Source organism: Parasteatoda tepidariorum, chromosome 9 (genome assembly GCF_043381705.1).
Source record: "Parasteatoda tepidariorum isolate YZ-2023 chromosome 9, CAS_Ptep_4.0, whole genome shotgun sequence".
Taxonomy (NCBI): Eukaryota; Metazoa; Arthropoda; class Arachnida; order Araneae; family Theridiidae; genus Parasteatoda; species Parasteatoda tepidariorum.
Window position 1 is genome coordinate 47,001,415 of NC_092212.1, and position 16,450 is coordinate 47,017,864.

Below are 16,450 nucleotides of genomic sequence, written 5' to 3' on the forward strand. Positions count from 1 at the left end.
GACAACATCACAAAAAGAAATTTCCTTTATTTACCTGGTCTTTTTCATCCAGAAATTTATGTATTCAGTTTTTGGCAAAATAATTTTTTTTATAAAATCAAAATCTTTTAAGTTGTTCACAAACACTCAGAAAAAAAAATTAACGATTCAAATGGTATAGATTTTATTAATAAATTTTCAGTTTTACTATATTTCAATGTATAAAATATATTTTAAAACGCTTATACTTGCCATACAAGTTGAAAACAAACATTCTTATAGAAAAATGTTAGTAAAAGACCATTTTTTTTTTTGGAAAAAATATCAAGAGTCTCAGAAATTTTAAACTAAAATTCATTTTTCTTGATTTTTTGGCTATTTAATTACATTTTAAAATTGATAAAGTTCCCTGAATTTTCTCAGTTCTGTGGTCACCTTGTCATGAAAACATTTTTTGGCAATTAACTCTGTAATTTTTTACAAAAAATAATTCAAAATTCAGTAGAACTTTCAGAGGCATAGAATAATAATATGTATAACTTTTGCAATCACCTGATACTTGTGTTTAGGATTTACACTTGGCTTTAACAAGACTTTGTTCCTCTTAAAAAAATTTTGACATTGGCAAATGTAATTCCTCTATAAATTATAAAATTTCCTTATCATAGTTTTAATACTATAGCCGTAAAATTTAAAATCGCAAACACTGTATTGTATGGAAGAGAAACAATCACAATAAAATATCTCACTTTTATTTCACATCTACAAATAGCATTATAAAAATAATTCACAATCAACATAAATGAAAATTTGCTTTAGCTTTTTCAGTTTTTCCCTTAAAAACTATATATAGCAGCACAAAGTATAAGCTGAAAAAAAGAACATTTCTCAAAAAATATGGCTTCCTAATTTGACACTAAAATGTGGAAACATTTTATTTTTACAGGGTCAGTTAAATTTACTCATAATTAGAATCTTCCATTGTTTTTATCAGTAATGGAGGCCTGAAAATTTTTTATGAGATTTTAAACAAATTTATCCATACTTTTCTTATAAAAATATATATGTAACAAAAACATAAACACTGACTAGTATTTTTCACAACAATGTAACAAAAATGATAAAAGTAATTATATTACATAATTTTGAAATAATTAAAATACAATCAATTTATCAAAGCAATTTATAAAAAAAATATATAATAATTTGTGCACTTATTAAAATTGTGACAATAATATTAAAATTGTGACAATAATTGAGAAATTAAGTAACCATTCATAACTTTTTGCTGACTCCGATTTCAAAAGTCTAAATAATTTTTACTTCTAGTTAGCATGATTGAGTTCTATATACAAAATTAATTCACAATATTTAATATAAAAATAATGCAAGCTTTAAATACTCTAATGAGAAAAATATGAAATGCTAAAAGTGCTCGGAATGAAGATATAAAGCAAATGATAAGAACAAATAGCAATAAGTGTTGGAATGAATAAACAACTTTAATAAGTAAAGAACTTTCTGGGAAAACATGTTATGAGACATTTTGTAAACACTCAATTTTTCAGCTTTAAAAGCATGTTATTATCAAATGAAAGCATACAGGATTAACTTTTTTGCCAAATCTTTATTATAATTAAATAAATAAATAAAAAAAGAAGGTTCCTGGTGTTTCTGTACAATTTAAAATGAGTAAAATTCGAAAACTGATAATCTGAAACTGTTTTAACATGTTTTTCCCCTCATTAAGCTCTATAAAATGATTACGAATGAATTTCGTATATGGTTAAAGATGAATTTAAAAATTCTTGTTTAGAAGTTGCACTTATGACTTTATAAATGGAATACAAACAAAACAAAAAATAAAGCTATCATTAAAAAGATATTAAGCTAAGTAGTTTTATAAGTTAAAAGGCTCTATTCAAAAGGAGGACAATAGCACCATTTTTCTAAACGAGATTGAGGAAAGGCTATAATTTAATTTAATTCTAAAATATCTATTAATTTTGCATCCATTATGCACACATTTTCTTATCATTAGTGTTCTGGTAATTTATCTAAATATTTCAAAACACAACTATTAATATTTTTTATTCTTAATATTTTAGCAATTGATCTAAATAATTTAAAATCTAAATTTTATTTAAATAATTTCTTCCTTAGGGTATTTTTCCCACTATCTCCACTTTCTAAATTTTTTTCTTTTTTCTTCTTTTCTTTCTTCTTTTTCTCTTTCTTTTCTTTTTTTTCCTTCTTATCTTTACCTTTATTTTTCTCTTTTAGTTCAGCTGCAATTGGTAAGTCACCTGTTAGGAAAGTAATAAACAATCTCATACAAAAAGCACCAAAACCCAGCAGCCACAACCAGTAAGAAACAGAGTAAAAACTAACATAAGAATGAAATGAAAGCATGCATAATAACAGTAGAAGTGTGTAACAAAAAGGTTAATAAATATTTAGGTATTTCAACCAAAAATTTTAAAATAAATTATTAGAAAACAAAACAGACACTTATATTTCCTCCTGGGTGTATTCTATAAAACTATTGGAAATTCTTTTTGTTGATAAAGTAGATTTTCTTGAGGATATATTTTGTTCAGTTCCTTAAAATCATATAATTTACTTGAAATAGCAACTTCAGAAGTCAGTAAATGAAACATTAAGAAAGGCATTTAAAGCTTTGCAATAGGAGCCCAAATATTAATGTTCTTACAGTAGAAAAAAATGTAAATATAATTAAAGTAGAAATTTTATGTATTTACTCTGCTACTGAAGTAAAAAATGAATTTTGATATTTCATAAATTGAATTTTTTAATGTCAATATCCTTTTAAATATACAATATTTAACTATTAGATTCAATTTCCTTATAAAATTAATTTTTTCTACCATGTGAAAAAACAATGCGGAAGCAGTAAAAATAATAATTATAGAAAATGAGGATTAGAAATTGAAGATGATACTTGTGAGTTTAAGGTGTTAATAAAAGTAAAAAGCTTTTTCCCATCTAACCATGCACTGCATATCATTCTTGAATAAAAATAAGATGTGTACATACCATTTTTTATTTCAATTTGCTCCTGGACACTGACATCTTCTTCCATTTCCCTAAAAGACAGATAAATCTTATTATGTTTATATAATTTTAGATAACAAAACAAAAAAAAATTTTTTTAAATTCTTTTGGTGTTCACAAACTACCAGGGATGTGCCTAGGGTCTAAGCGTCCGAAAGTAAAACACAATGTCATTAGCTGTAATTTTAAATGTCGGGCACCACAAACCATTGCAAATTCAGTAGAGAAATTTCTACTAATTACATTACAACCTTATAAAAATAATACTAACATAAAATGTATCAAAATCTCCCACTTTTAAAATTTAAAAGAGAGTAATAAACAGATTTTTTGCAGTCCTAGAGGTTCACTCCCAAAGCCCTGGCCCTAAGCATGAAAGCAGATGGCATTTAAAATTAGAAAAAAATCTGTTAAAATTAAAAATCCAAAAATGTATAATAATGGCTATCCACATACTAAATACTTTTTTTCATAAATTTTTATATGCAAAGTTTTGATAAGTTTTAAAGCACTTTAAATCATTTCACATACTTAAAGGAAAACATAAAAACAAACACGAAGCATTTACTACATAAATTCTAAAAATTTTATATTCCAAAAAATATCACATATTAAGGTTTTTTTAATCTTCTAATCCTCATGCTCTCAATACCAATATAAAAAGCTGTATTTGCCAATTCCCGTACAATCAACACTAGTAGACATTATAGTCAAGCTTTTACTCTTATAAGAAAAATTCACTTAAAAATTAAAAAATTTTATTAATAGGGGTGCAAAACCTGCGACACACCGACTCCTGATATGTGGCCCGCTAGAGCTCCTGAACACCATGAAATTTTTTTTCTTCTTTTAAATGTCGAAAAATTTTAATAGTACATTTGAGTCGTCACTTATCCATATACTTATGAGTCATCACTTATTGACACCCTTTATTCATGCTAATTTCATCGTAAATTTTAGCTTTTTTAAAAATATTTTTTGCTATTTTGATGTTTTAGTACGTGATTTTGATATTACTTACTTTAACTACAATGATATTAAGACACAAGAATTTCGAATTGCGCATTGAAATAATCACTTTTAGATACTATTTATTTGTGCATATTTCATCGTAATTATAAGTTATTTTTTCGGTACTTAGTGCCATGCATTGGAACGAGGAATTAGAATCCCGGTATTTTAGTACAATGTAACAGCAACATGAAAAATTCGCAAACTGAAGGAAAACACGAATTTTTAAATTGTTCAATGTTTCTAATTCATTTTGTTTCAATTTTTTTTGTAGTTCAAGTGATTTTTTGAGGAAAAAACTGAATAAGTTTGCAATTAAAAATTCCTAAAACCTCTAATAATTCAAGAAATAGAAATATCATAATATCTGAAATATAATACCAAATAAATATTGAATCTTATTTTGCAGTAAATTGATTTTGTTTTTATTTAAACACTATAAATTTTCTTTAATGGAAAAACTTTTTTTTTACACTTTCATTCTGTAAGCATTACAGTTTTTGTTGTTTTTAGAATTCGTAATTTCCCCCCAATATATATATATACACTTTTTTTAGATGAATTAATTATTGATAAAAAAAATTTTAGAAAAAATATTAGTTTTTTTCCTTTTTGAATGAATAGCAATAATTAAAAGAATTTATTTATCTGTAAATATATTACTAAGTTTTTTTTATAAAAAATATTTAGTGCTTAGATCATTAATGTTTAAATAAATATCATATTTGCCACAAACACGGCTAAATATGTGTCTAGCCTTTGTAACTGTGGTAACTATGTAACTTGCTGCGCAAGTGGCCCTTCACTTAAAAAGGTTCTTGCACCCCTAATTTAATGTGATAACTTTTTAAAAAAAATCAAAATGCATTTATACTGTTTGGAGTGATAGAATAGTATAATGTTGAGATTCTGACAATTATGTTTGCATAAATTACAAGAGAAGCCTCAATACATTTCAAACAAAGATTTCGTATAAGGAAGTATAGTCTGGAATGCTTTTAGTAATTAAAGAAAACTTTGCATTTCTTTCAAGTCAAAGAATTTACTTTTTATATTTTATTTTAAACAACCAAAAAGTTATCAGATGAGTTTTTAGAAGAATTTGTAAACAAAACAAAATATTCATGAATAACAATGTTGTTCCAAGCTCTCTTAATAAAAACTGTCAGCAGATGGCGCTGAGAAAAAATAATAACTCTTTTCCCCCACAAAATTTTCAAATTAATTGTTAGTTGGAATGGAACTCAAGATGTGGCTTGCAGCAATAAAATGTTATTATTACAGGTTTAGACCCGATCACGAAGTCCAATCCTGTCTTTTATGCAGCAGAAATGAAATAGTAGTTAATCCAATATATTACATTTTAATGTATTTTAAAATAAAATAATAAAAGGTTACATGAAATAAGAACATATCTCGCTGACGATCGAGAGAGAGAAAAATATCAGATGAACAACATCTCGTGAACGAACTTGTTTATATCAAAAAAGAAACTACTGTTCACTTCCGTTCAAAGTTCGGAAGTAGAAATTGAAGTAGCAGTCTCAATCTCACAACTGCGTCAGGGGGCAGTTGTCGTTTTTGAGTTTGACTCAGCAGTGAGGATACTGCAGTACCCCCCTCCTAGTGCAACGTTACTTGAATCGTGCAGGGAAACGTACTTTACGTCCCGATCGTGTATGCTTAGCCTTGTCCTCTGCTTTTTCAACATTTGTTGTTGTTGGCTCAGTAACTTCCGGAGGTGGGCTAGGATGGTAGATCACAGGCTCTGGTTCTGACTCTGGAATGTTCAAGATGTAGGCTGGCTTTAGTCTGTCTATAGTCACAAACTTGGATTTGTTGCCGACTTGAACTTTATATACTTTGTCTGTTCTTTCCAGTACCTCGAAGGGTCCATCGTAAGCTGGCTTAAGTGGCGGTTGAACAGCATTGTGTCGGATGAAAACTTGCTTGCACGATTTGAGGTCGGTCGAGATGAATGTTCGGCTCTTAGTGTCATGATTCTTGGTTGGTGAAGGGGACAATTTTGCCATATTTTCTTTCAGGCGCTGCACAAATTCACTGGCATTGAAATCCTTTGGTGTTGGCATTAGAAATTCTCCCGGCAACTTCAAGGCAGTTCCGTAAACCAGTTCAGCTGTTGTAGCCTTTATGGATTCCCGGAATGCAGAACGCATTCCCAATAATACTGTGGGTAAGACCTCTGTCCAACGATCAGTTAGATGAGCTTTTAATGAGGCTTTCAATGTACGGTGCCAATTTTCAATCAAGCCATTAGAAATGGGGTGATATGCCGTCGTATGGATGTGTTTAATNAAAAAATACGGTGATCTTAATACAGCTCTCCCGGCTTCGCACAAAACAGCAATGAATCAACTAGTGGCATCCATTCATCGAATTCTATCATAGCTATAATTCTGGTGGGGGAGTACTGTAGCGTATCTACCACTACAAAATTACAACAACATTTCACTAGTATATAAGACATGTTAACTCGACTCTATGTTGGGGTACCTTTTCATAAATGAAGGTTGACATGGTCTGTAACTCCACCCCCCACATTATCATTCACAGGGGTCTGTCTAGGTTTTTCTGAGAGGTACTTATTTTGTGAAAATTCAGACATAATTTGTGAAAAATTATATTTAAAAATCAACACAAAAATATGGATTTATCGTTTCGTAAGGGATACAAAAATAAAATTTTAAGAAAAAGTATTTTGTGAAACTACCGTTTTTCCTAAAGTTGAATTTGTGAAACTACTGCTTTACCTAAAATAGAATTTGTGAAAGTACCGCTAAACAGTAGTAAATTCGGCCTGGACAGACCCCTGATTCATCACGTTTTTAATTAACGTAATTCATGTATCATTTCATTTTATATATTAATCATCATTAATACATTGTAGATTATCAATAATAAATGTTTATTCAGATTTAAATAAGATGTCAGTAATACCAAAGCCTCATCATAATATTTATATTCAGAAAAAAACACGATGGTCCATAGAAAAAGGTAAGTGGAAACTTACCATTACCTTTATCTCAGATATTAATTAACAAGAATAAATTAGATTGAACAAAAGTATCAAAACACAAAATTACCAGAGATAAAAGCTGATTTATTGCCCTTTAAAACTATAGAGATAGACCACTCAATCCCATAATTTAATCTTTAGGCTATAGAAAATGTTTTTGAACATTTAGTTACTCAAATGTTTAATGTTGTAATCTTAAATAGTTTAGAAATCTTAAATGTTTGAGAATCTTTACTACAAATTTAACCGAAAAACTTGTGACTCCTTGCAAAGAAAAATAAAAATTCATTTTGCAAATTTCAAGATCAAAAAAATATTTCAAGGCTTTAATTAGAACTAGGATTTAAGATTTGAGTCATAATTTAAATCTTTTACTATGAGGTTATAGTTTCCAGAAACGAATTTCTGACTCTTTTTAAAACTTTTATTGTTTTTATCATAAAATATGATTGATAAACAAATATTGTTAGGTATTGTTCATTGCAAAACAATTTAAAATTTTAGAAGAGAGAATATTAATAAAAGCAATTTACTTGCTTGATTATTTACTTTAGAAAAAGGCTTCCATTTCATGGATACCTAAAATATTCAATATCCACTAACTATGTTAATGACAATCAAACTTATTCCCTCTTTAGTTCTTTACCAGAATGTATTTATCATCAAAAGAATACTTCTGGCTGAAAATTTTGTAAGCATATGCACAAAATAAGTGCATGCAAGATGATTTTGTATATTTATTCATTACTGGGGATTCCACATACTGATTGCTATCACTTGCCAACAACTAGAACACACAGACCTTTTTTTTTGCTCATTTCATCTTAACCTTGTTTATACAGTCAAACCCAGCTATAGTGAACCTTCAAGGGACCGAAATTTTGGTTCACTATAACCGGGAGTTCACTATATTCGTTATGCAGGCAATTTCACTAATGGTTCCCAAACTCCTCCCTTTTATTACATTATATTCGTATAAATGACTGAAAAATATTATGTAGTAGCAAGAAATGTGTAATTTTTTATCACTCTTTGTCTTGAGTACAAATAAAAATTAGTAATCTTTAGCTGATGAGCAATCCTCAACATCAGATATGGATATCCCGATTCTTAGATAATTTTTCCTGAATTTCTGTTATTCTGCTTTTTAAACCTGTCTAACCAGCCATTCGAGCACATAAAAGTAGTTTCTATAGATGGTTTTAAAAATCGGTATATGTATTTATTCTGAAGTACAAATTTCAAAATTATTACGAAGAAAATGGGAGGGAAATCAGTTGAAGACAGAAAAAAGTTCATTATATCCAACTTCCTCACTTTTTTGGTTCACTATATCCACTAAAAATACCATTATACGTGTATAGCAAGGCACGGGACCGAGCATTTTGTTCACTATATCTGGGAGTTCACTATAGCGGGGTTTGACTGTATTAGCTTTTATACTTTATTTTAAATAAACTAGAGACTACACTTTAACTATGTGTAAAATAAATCCATGATTTTAATTTTAAAAGTAATGAAAACAAATTCAACCAACCTCCTCCTATCCATCTCAATGCTGTCAATTATAGAGTTCCTTTGGTCAACAATATCAGTAAGTTCATAAATAAGTTCTTCTTCTCTCACCTTTTCCTCTTCAGTTTTCTCTGATAAAAAACAAGCAATATACTGAGTAATATTATTTGGATGATTTAATTTAAAACGACATAGTTTGTAAGCATTCATAAAAACAAAATTGTGTTCAGTCTCATATAAGTAACAATAAAAAAGCGGATATTCAAGAGATTTTTGTTAATATTTTTATTTTTTGCAATTTGATTATTCCAAAGAACTTATTTTCAAGTAATAAATCTTTTGGTAGTTATTTTCTTTAATCTTTAAAAAACCTACTAAAATCCTTGTCGTCATGTAAGTCTTCTTGGTCCTAAGTAAAATATGTATTTTTGTGAACAATTATGACAGGAAGGAATAAACATTACAAGCACACACAAAATCAAAAGATAAGATATATTTATAAATTTTAAACTAACTAACAAACTAGGAAAATGTATACACCATTCGGTTAAATATTGATCTGAAATTAAATAGTTTCTGAATTAAAAAAATGGAAATTAACATAGAATAAAGTCTTCAGAATTTTTCTTTTTAATCCACTTTGCATTAGTAATTTATACAATCAAAGATAAATGTTTCAATGGAACAAGTAACATAGATAAAAATTATCTTCTAATATCATAGATAAAAAATCTTCTAAGCAATAAAAATTGAAGAGAATAGTAACTCATCAAATATTAAAAGTCATTAAGACTTTCATTTTTTAATTTCATAACAAACAGTAAGTCTTAAAAGTAATTATGCACTTAACATGATATTCCTTTTAAAAACTGTAATTTCACTTCTTTTTGTTCTCGTACAGTAGAAAAACTTTAAAAATAGGATTCAAGCATGTATTTCATTTTTAAAAAATATATAACTTTCTTTAATACATATACATATAAAAACTAAACTCGGTGGCGCGACAGCCCATAGAGGGTCAAGGCCTGCTGTGCCTATCTCAGTTTTCATGACCTTGGGCTCTGGGGTGCAGGAGCAGATGTTCTGGTTAGGTGGTCAGTCGAAAGCGGAGTGTCTAGTTCCCAAGCATGCTTGGTACTCATTTATTGACCCACTTAAGGGATGAAAGGCTGAGTCAACCTTGCCCGGCCCGAGGTATATATATTTAAACATCATGAATAATGATTAGTTCTTTTATACAAAAGGTTTTAGTAAGAAATTTTGCCCGCATACAGACAAACTACATGGTTTCAAAGAAAATAACCATGATTGTTCAAAAATTGGTAAAAATTTTAAAATATCAAGTTTAAAGAGGAAGGTTTGATCCAAACTAGCTCCATATTTTGATCATGTCTTAAATCTTCACCATGTCTTAAAATTTTGTTCATTTCTAGTCACAACAAAATAAGAAACTAACAATTGTATTACAATTCAATATACTTTTATAATAGTAAAAAAAATTGAATGTTAATAGAATCTATTAAACACAGCAGTGATTAGATTTAACATTCAAATAGAAGAAAAATATATAATTATCAAGTAAAATTTCCTACCACTTTCAGGCTTAGCCATTAACTCTCGTATTTGTTTTTCTAATTCTTCTTGCTGCTCTTCTAAACGTTGAGAGCGTTTTCTACAAAGAAAAAAAAAATCAGTGACATTTTAAATTTAAATCAAATAAATGTAAAAAGAGCTGACATCTGAAAATGATAGTTCAGCAAACAATAAAAATTTAAATAACATACATATACATAAGTTCAGCTTGACGACGGAAAAGAGCATTTTTCTGGTTTACTAATTCAAATAATTGCATAATGTTTTCTTCTTCTTCAACAGAAGGTTCCTCATCTGAAGTAAAAAATTAATAATCAAAATAAAAATTTATTAAGAATGCTCATTACATTGTTCATTTCAATAAAATAGTAATAAGAAAAAAAATCAATAAAAATTTGGAGAGTAATAATAATCAAATTGCTTTTATGATTCACAATTTAAAACCAAGTACAAAAAAAAAAAAAAATGCAAAGCGTGAAATGCAAATATGCACTTTAATTATTTTGCAGCAAATTTAAGTATTTATATTTAAATGTGAATGCGATTTACTCATAGCTAATCATATTATGCATATTCAGCAAGTTTTATGTAATAATTAGACTTAACGCAACTTTACAAAATATGTTNAGCTGTTCCTTCACTTGGTCTTCTTACTACTTGTTATTTGAACCTCTAAAACTTTAAAACAATATTATGTAAGTTCTCTACAATTTTTTTACATAATTTGCAATTAGTAACAAATATGTTGACACTGTCATTTAACTAAAATTATGAATTTTGAAATTAATATGATTTTTTAAAAGGCAAGTGAAGCGTAAGTGTTCCTTCACTGGTTTGTTTACCCTATATAGCCTGTTTGTTTTTTAAAGTAATACCATTTGGGAATAATAGCAAAATTTAATAATATTGAATAAAATCTTCTTAGAACCACTTCTAAAGGCTTTCTTTCTACTTGGTCAAAGTAGCCATGTGAAGATTAAATATCGAAATATATTTTATTTAGAAAAGTTGCTTAACCTCAATTCTCCACTATGCAAAATGATTATTTTTTGAAAAGATGATACATTAATAAAGTCATAGTCATCACCAAAGTCAATAATAATATTAACAGTTTTTCTTTGATTTTTCTCTTAAATTTATCACTATGCACCTTGAAATTCTACTTTAAAATATGTTGTGGTGATTTAAAACACACAACGATAACACATAAACCATCAAGCTACTTTAATTTTGAAAATCATTATACTTAATAACATATTATGATTATTATACTATGTTATGAAGTATATATATATATATATTATCTGTACTTATATCCCAAGGATGTTGACTATTGAGATTCAATTTAGAAAGTTAATTATTTAAGTATTTATTTGTACCAGTCACAGTGCGATCAAGCTTTATTGACTCATTCATCAAACGCTTATGTAAAAACGGAACATCTTACCTTTATCTCTATCTCTAATTAAAAGCTCTATTTGCCGGCCTTGAGTTTCAAGATCTCTTTGTTTTGCTTCAATTTCTTTCATTTCACGCAATATTTCTTTAAGTGGAATTTTCTTTTTCTAAAAAAAAAAGTTTATCTAACATTAGAAATATTAATAAAGCTTATTATAAACAACATGCATGGGAGTACAATGCAATTTAATGGTGCCCTGAACCTTCTACTGCGACAAGCATTCAGTACAGTTAAAAAGATGCACAAATAATAACATGAAAGTTGATAACAGAACTGCTTAGTTACACCAACATTTAGAGTTTAACATTTGGTATGTATATTACGCTCAATTTACCCCATTTTTCATACAGGGTTACCTTTGTTGGACTATTTAAATTGAAATTTTTTAATACAAATGTCTTTTTAACCATTTAGTTGTAAAATAATTTTTTTTTTTAAAAAATGAAATCTAATAATAAACTAAATATTCTGAAAAGTACTATCTAAAATAATGTCCTTGCCTCATGAGGAAAATAACGAAGCTTATCAAATGAAGAAAAATAAAAAAACACAGATATTTTTTAAAAAAAATTTGGTTACAATGTTTTTTTTAGCTATATAATTTTAGTTATAAAATTTTTTAATTCCTTCAGACATCTTTAAAGTACTCTCCTTTAGATGTATTACACTTATCAAGTCTTTTTTCCCACTGTTTAGCGAAACTATTTTATTGCCTTAACAAAATTAAAACGCTCCAAAATTAAAATTCTTTTATGCTTTTTCATTCTCGGAAAGAGGAAAAAGTAGTATAGGGCAAATACCGAGGGTGGAGGATGACAGTTCACATCTGAAAGGTTCATTTAGCGTTTAGTGGAAACATGCCTCATTTGTAAATCACAAGCTCCAACTAACGCCTGTCTCTCCTGAAATCTGGTCAATTGTGAAACAACAATCCTCTTTGATTTTTTAGTTATTTTTTCCTCATTTGTAGAATTTGCCCAGAACAAGCATGATCTTCAAACACTCATTTCACTGCATGCCAAAAGCACCAGAACATTTGTGTGTATGCAGGGGTGATTGTGAGCCTAAATCGAAATTCAAAAAAATTTCTTGAAGGAAAAAAAAAAAAAAAAAACAGTTTAAATTGAAAAAAAAAAATTTTAACAAATTTTTTTTCCCTTTTTCTCAATATTTCTTAGTTTACCTAAAATATATTTAAAATTTCACACATACCTATACCATTTACACATACCTATGATGACCAGGAGAAGTAATGAAAATTTACAAATATGTCTTTCTTTCTTGAGTTTATGATTATAACAAGTATTTACTGATAAAAAAGGAATATTAATCATGAATATAAGCTTATAAAGTATCTCTCTGGCTCTCCCTTACAAACAAATAAAATAAACTGTGTTTTTTAGTTCCACCTTTGAAAATTTGATTTCCGGAAACTTCTGTGATCAATGATTTTTCGAAACGTTTGGACCTTCGATCTACGGAAACTTCCGAATCACTGTTAGCGAAAAATCCGGATTTTTTTGCGGAGCACAATCAGCCCTGGGCTTATAGTATCCTCCTTAATAGCCCAGCATTTTGTAAGCTTCCGCAACAATTTTTTCCAATTTTTCAAACAAGAAAAGTTTTAAACACATTCTTTGTACGTTTAAATCTGCCAAAACGACTGCGGAAAATGAACAATATAATAGCAAGAGAAACACAACAATATACCTAAACGTTAACCTACTAACTGACGCCATTTGCACAGCTGTTCCGTGAGAGTCTCTACTAACCCCATCAAGCAGAAGAACTCTCTACCACGTCTACAAATGGAAGCACATTCCGATTTTTTGTCGGTCTCTCTTCATTAATAGTAAATCAAACGGAAAATGTGATTCAATAGTTTTAGGAAAGAAGAGATTTACGTTACATATATGCTAAAAATTTTAATAAGAGTAAAAAAAAAATATTAAAATTTTTTTTTATTTTGTGGTTAGCAATGTTTTGATCTGTTTTGATCAGTTTGAAATGGCTTTGAAAGATACACAAGCATGAAGGTAGAAAACAAACTTCCCATTAAAAAAATATCATATTAACAGTTAGGAGCGTAACTGCATTTAAAACATTTTGTTTGTAAAACATTATATAATGAGATTTCTCAAATGAATAGTTCCATTTAAAAAGATATAAAATAAATATTCAAACATGTAAATCTATAATAATATATATATAAATTAAAACTATTAGTAATTTAAGTTTGCAAATAGGCTATTTTATCAGTATCTTGAGTTTAGCACGTTGAATGCCATGGGGGCACCGGTGACTGGCACTGAGTTTGTTTGTAGCGCCACAGGGGTCACCGGTGACCGGCGAAGCCAAGTTTATTAGAAATACATAATTTGAGTAAATTTTTAATTTTTTTATATTATTATTGTTATTAAAATGGTTAGAAGAAATTAGTGCAATATAGAACACACAAAAATAGTTTTATTTATATACACAGAGATGCAAAGTTGCTATGGACAGCAAATAAATATTTTCAAGTGGTAGTTTATTAATTGTGATTCTTGGTTTAATAAATTCAATTTAGTAGATTTTTATCCCCCACTATCTCTAAACAATTCGTAGGCTTATATAATTCACAAAATCTGTCTAATATTTGCAAATTTAATTTGTAGTTATTTATCATTGCGGCCAGGACAAGTCATGTAAAATTAGCGTGGCATTCAACGCGTTAAACAACATTTTGAAAATAATAATGACATAAAATAGAGCTCAAAATTCTAAGTTCTTACATCTTTTCGCATTGGAATTGGTACAGGAGGGGCAGGTCTTTTTCGTCGTTTGGATTCTTTGGCAGCGGAGTCCGACTTATTATCCTCTTCTTTAGGTTGAGGTTGTTTCCCAGTGGGTGACACACCATTTTGTCTAGGAGATGGCGTAGGTGGTGGAGGAGGAGCTGGTTTACTTTTTCTGAGTTTAGGTGAAGGAGTCTCAAGACCTCTTCGACTCACAGATGGAGACGGCTTCGAGGAGCTATCAGGAGAGTCATTATTGGGGAAGATGTCACTAAGTTTAGGAGGTTGTGGGGCTTTCCTCTTTTTAGTTGTCCCTCTAAGTGATCCGGTTGGAGACGAAATTGTTCCAAAGGGTGAATTATTTTGAGATCTATATGGCCTAGGCGATGGTGTGTTTGCTGTAAGCGAACTTTCAGCTTCTTCTTCATCTGATGCAAATGGATTCTTTGACTCATCGTAGTTATCAGCACACACCCCTTCAAATACTTTACGTGGCTTTTCTTCTTCATCATCACCAAAAGGATTCAAATCATCTGGATATTCTTCTTCCTCATTTTCCTCCTCGTCACCAAAAGGATTTAAATCATCTGGGTAAGTTTCTTCTTCTTCGTCTTTNATAAATCTATATTTTTACCATGTTTTTGTGTTGACTTTTTAATATAATTTTTCACAAATTATGTCAAAATTTTCACAAAAAAGGTACCTTTCAGAAAAGCCTAGACAGACCCCTTTTATCAAATGAAGAAAAATAAAAAATACAGATTTTTAAAAAAAAAATTTGGTTACAAAGTTTTTTTTAGCTATATAATTTTAGTTATAAATTTTTTTAATTCCTTCAGACACCTTTAAAGTACTCTCCTTTAGATGTAATACACTTATCAAGTCTTTTTTCCCACTGTTTTGCGAAACTATTTAATTGCCTTAACAAAATTAAAACGCTCCCTTTCTTTTATGCTTTGTCATTCTCGGAAAGAGGAAAAAGTAGTATAGGGCAAATACCGAGGGTGGAGGATGACAGTTCACATCTGAAAGGTTCATTTAGCGTTTAGTGGAAACATGCCTCATTTGCAAATCACAAGCTCCAACTAACGCCTGTCTCTCCTGAAATCTGGTCAATTGTGAAACGACAATCCTCTTTGATTTTTTAGTTATTTTTTTCCTCATTTGTGGAATTTGCCCAGAACAAGCATGATCTTCAAACACTCATTTCACTGCATGCCAAAAGCACCAGAACATTTGTGTGTATGCAGGGGTGATTGTGAGCCTAANCCGATTCTTGAGAAAAAAAAAAAAAAAAAAACAGTTTAAATTGGAAAAAAATTTAACAAGGTTTTTTTTCCCCCTTTTCTCAATATTTCTTAGTATACCTAAAATATATTTAAAATTCTACACATACCTATGATGACCTGGAGAAGTAATTACAATTTACAAATATGTTTTTCTTTCTTGAGTTTATGATTATAACAAGTATTTACTGATAAAAAATTTATATTAATCATGAATATAAGCTTATAAAGTATCTCTCTGGCTCTCCCTTACAAACAAATAAAATAAACTGTGTTTTTTAGTTCCACCTTTGAAAATTTGATTTCCGGAAACTTCTGTGATCAATGATTTTTGCGAAACGTCTGGACCTTCGATCTCCGGAAACTTCCAGATCACTGTTAGCGAAAAATCCGGAAATCCATATTTTTTCCGGAGCACAATCAGCCCTGGGCTAATAGTATCCTCTTTAATAGCCCAGCATTTCATAAGCTTCCGCTGCCAATTTTTCAAACAGAAAAGTTTTAAACACATTCTTTGTTCGTTTAAATCTGCCGAAACAACTGCGCAAGCGGAACAATATAACAGAAAGAGAAACACAACGCTATACCTAAACGTTGACCTACTAATTGACGCCATTTGCACAGCTGCTTCGTGACAGTCTCTACTAACCCCATCAAGCAGAAGAACTCCCAACTGTGTCTACAAATGGAAGCACACTTCGATTTTTTGTAGGTCCCT

The 16,450-nt window shown here is 29.2% G+C and overlaps 1 protein-coding gene across 3 annotated transcripts in view; it reads right to left on the minus strand.

Moving 5' to 3' along the window:
* Positions 1-709: 709 nt before the first annotated feature.
* Positions 710-16,450, minus strand: part of LOC107438220 (MICAL-like protein) — a 58,054-nt gene continuing 42,313 nt past the window's right edge. For 2 of the 3 annotated variants that reach the window (XM_016050450.3, XM_016050448.3), the window contains exons 8-13: positions 11,658-11,775; positions 10,402-10,504; positions 10,210-10,289; positions 8,640-8,748; positions 3,037-3,086; positions 710-2,285 (exon numbers count right to left, since the gene is read on the minus strand). In XM_016050450.3, the coding sequence (XP_015905936.2) occupies positions 2,119-2,285; positions 3,037-3,086; positions 8,640-8,748; positions 10,210-10,289; positions 10,402-10,504; positions 11,658-11,775 (627 nt within the window). In that variant the 3' untranslated portion in view covers positions 710-2,118. The remainder of the gene's footprint in view (positions 2,286-3,036; positions 3,087-8,639; positions 8,749-10,209; positions 10,290-10,401; positions 10,505-11,657; positions 11,776-16,450) is intronic. The other variant, XM_016050449.4, reaches the window with a different exon arrangement.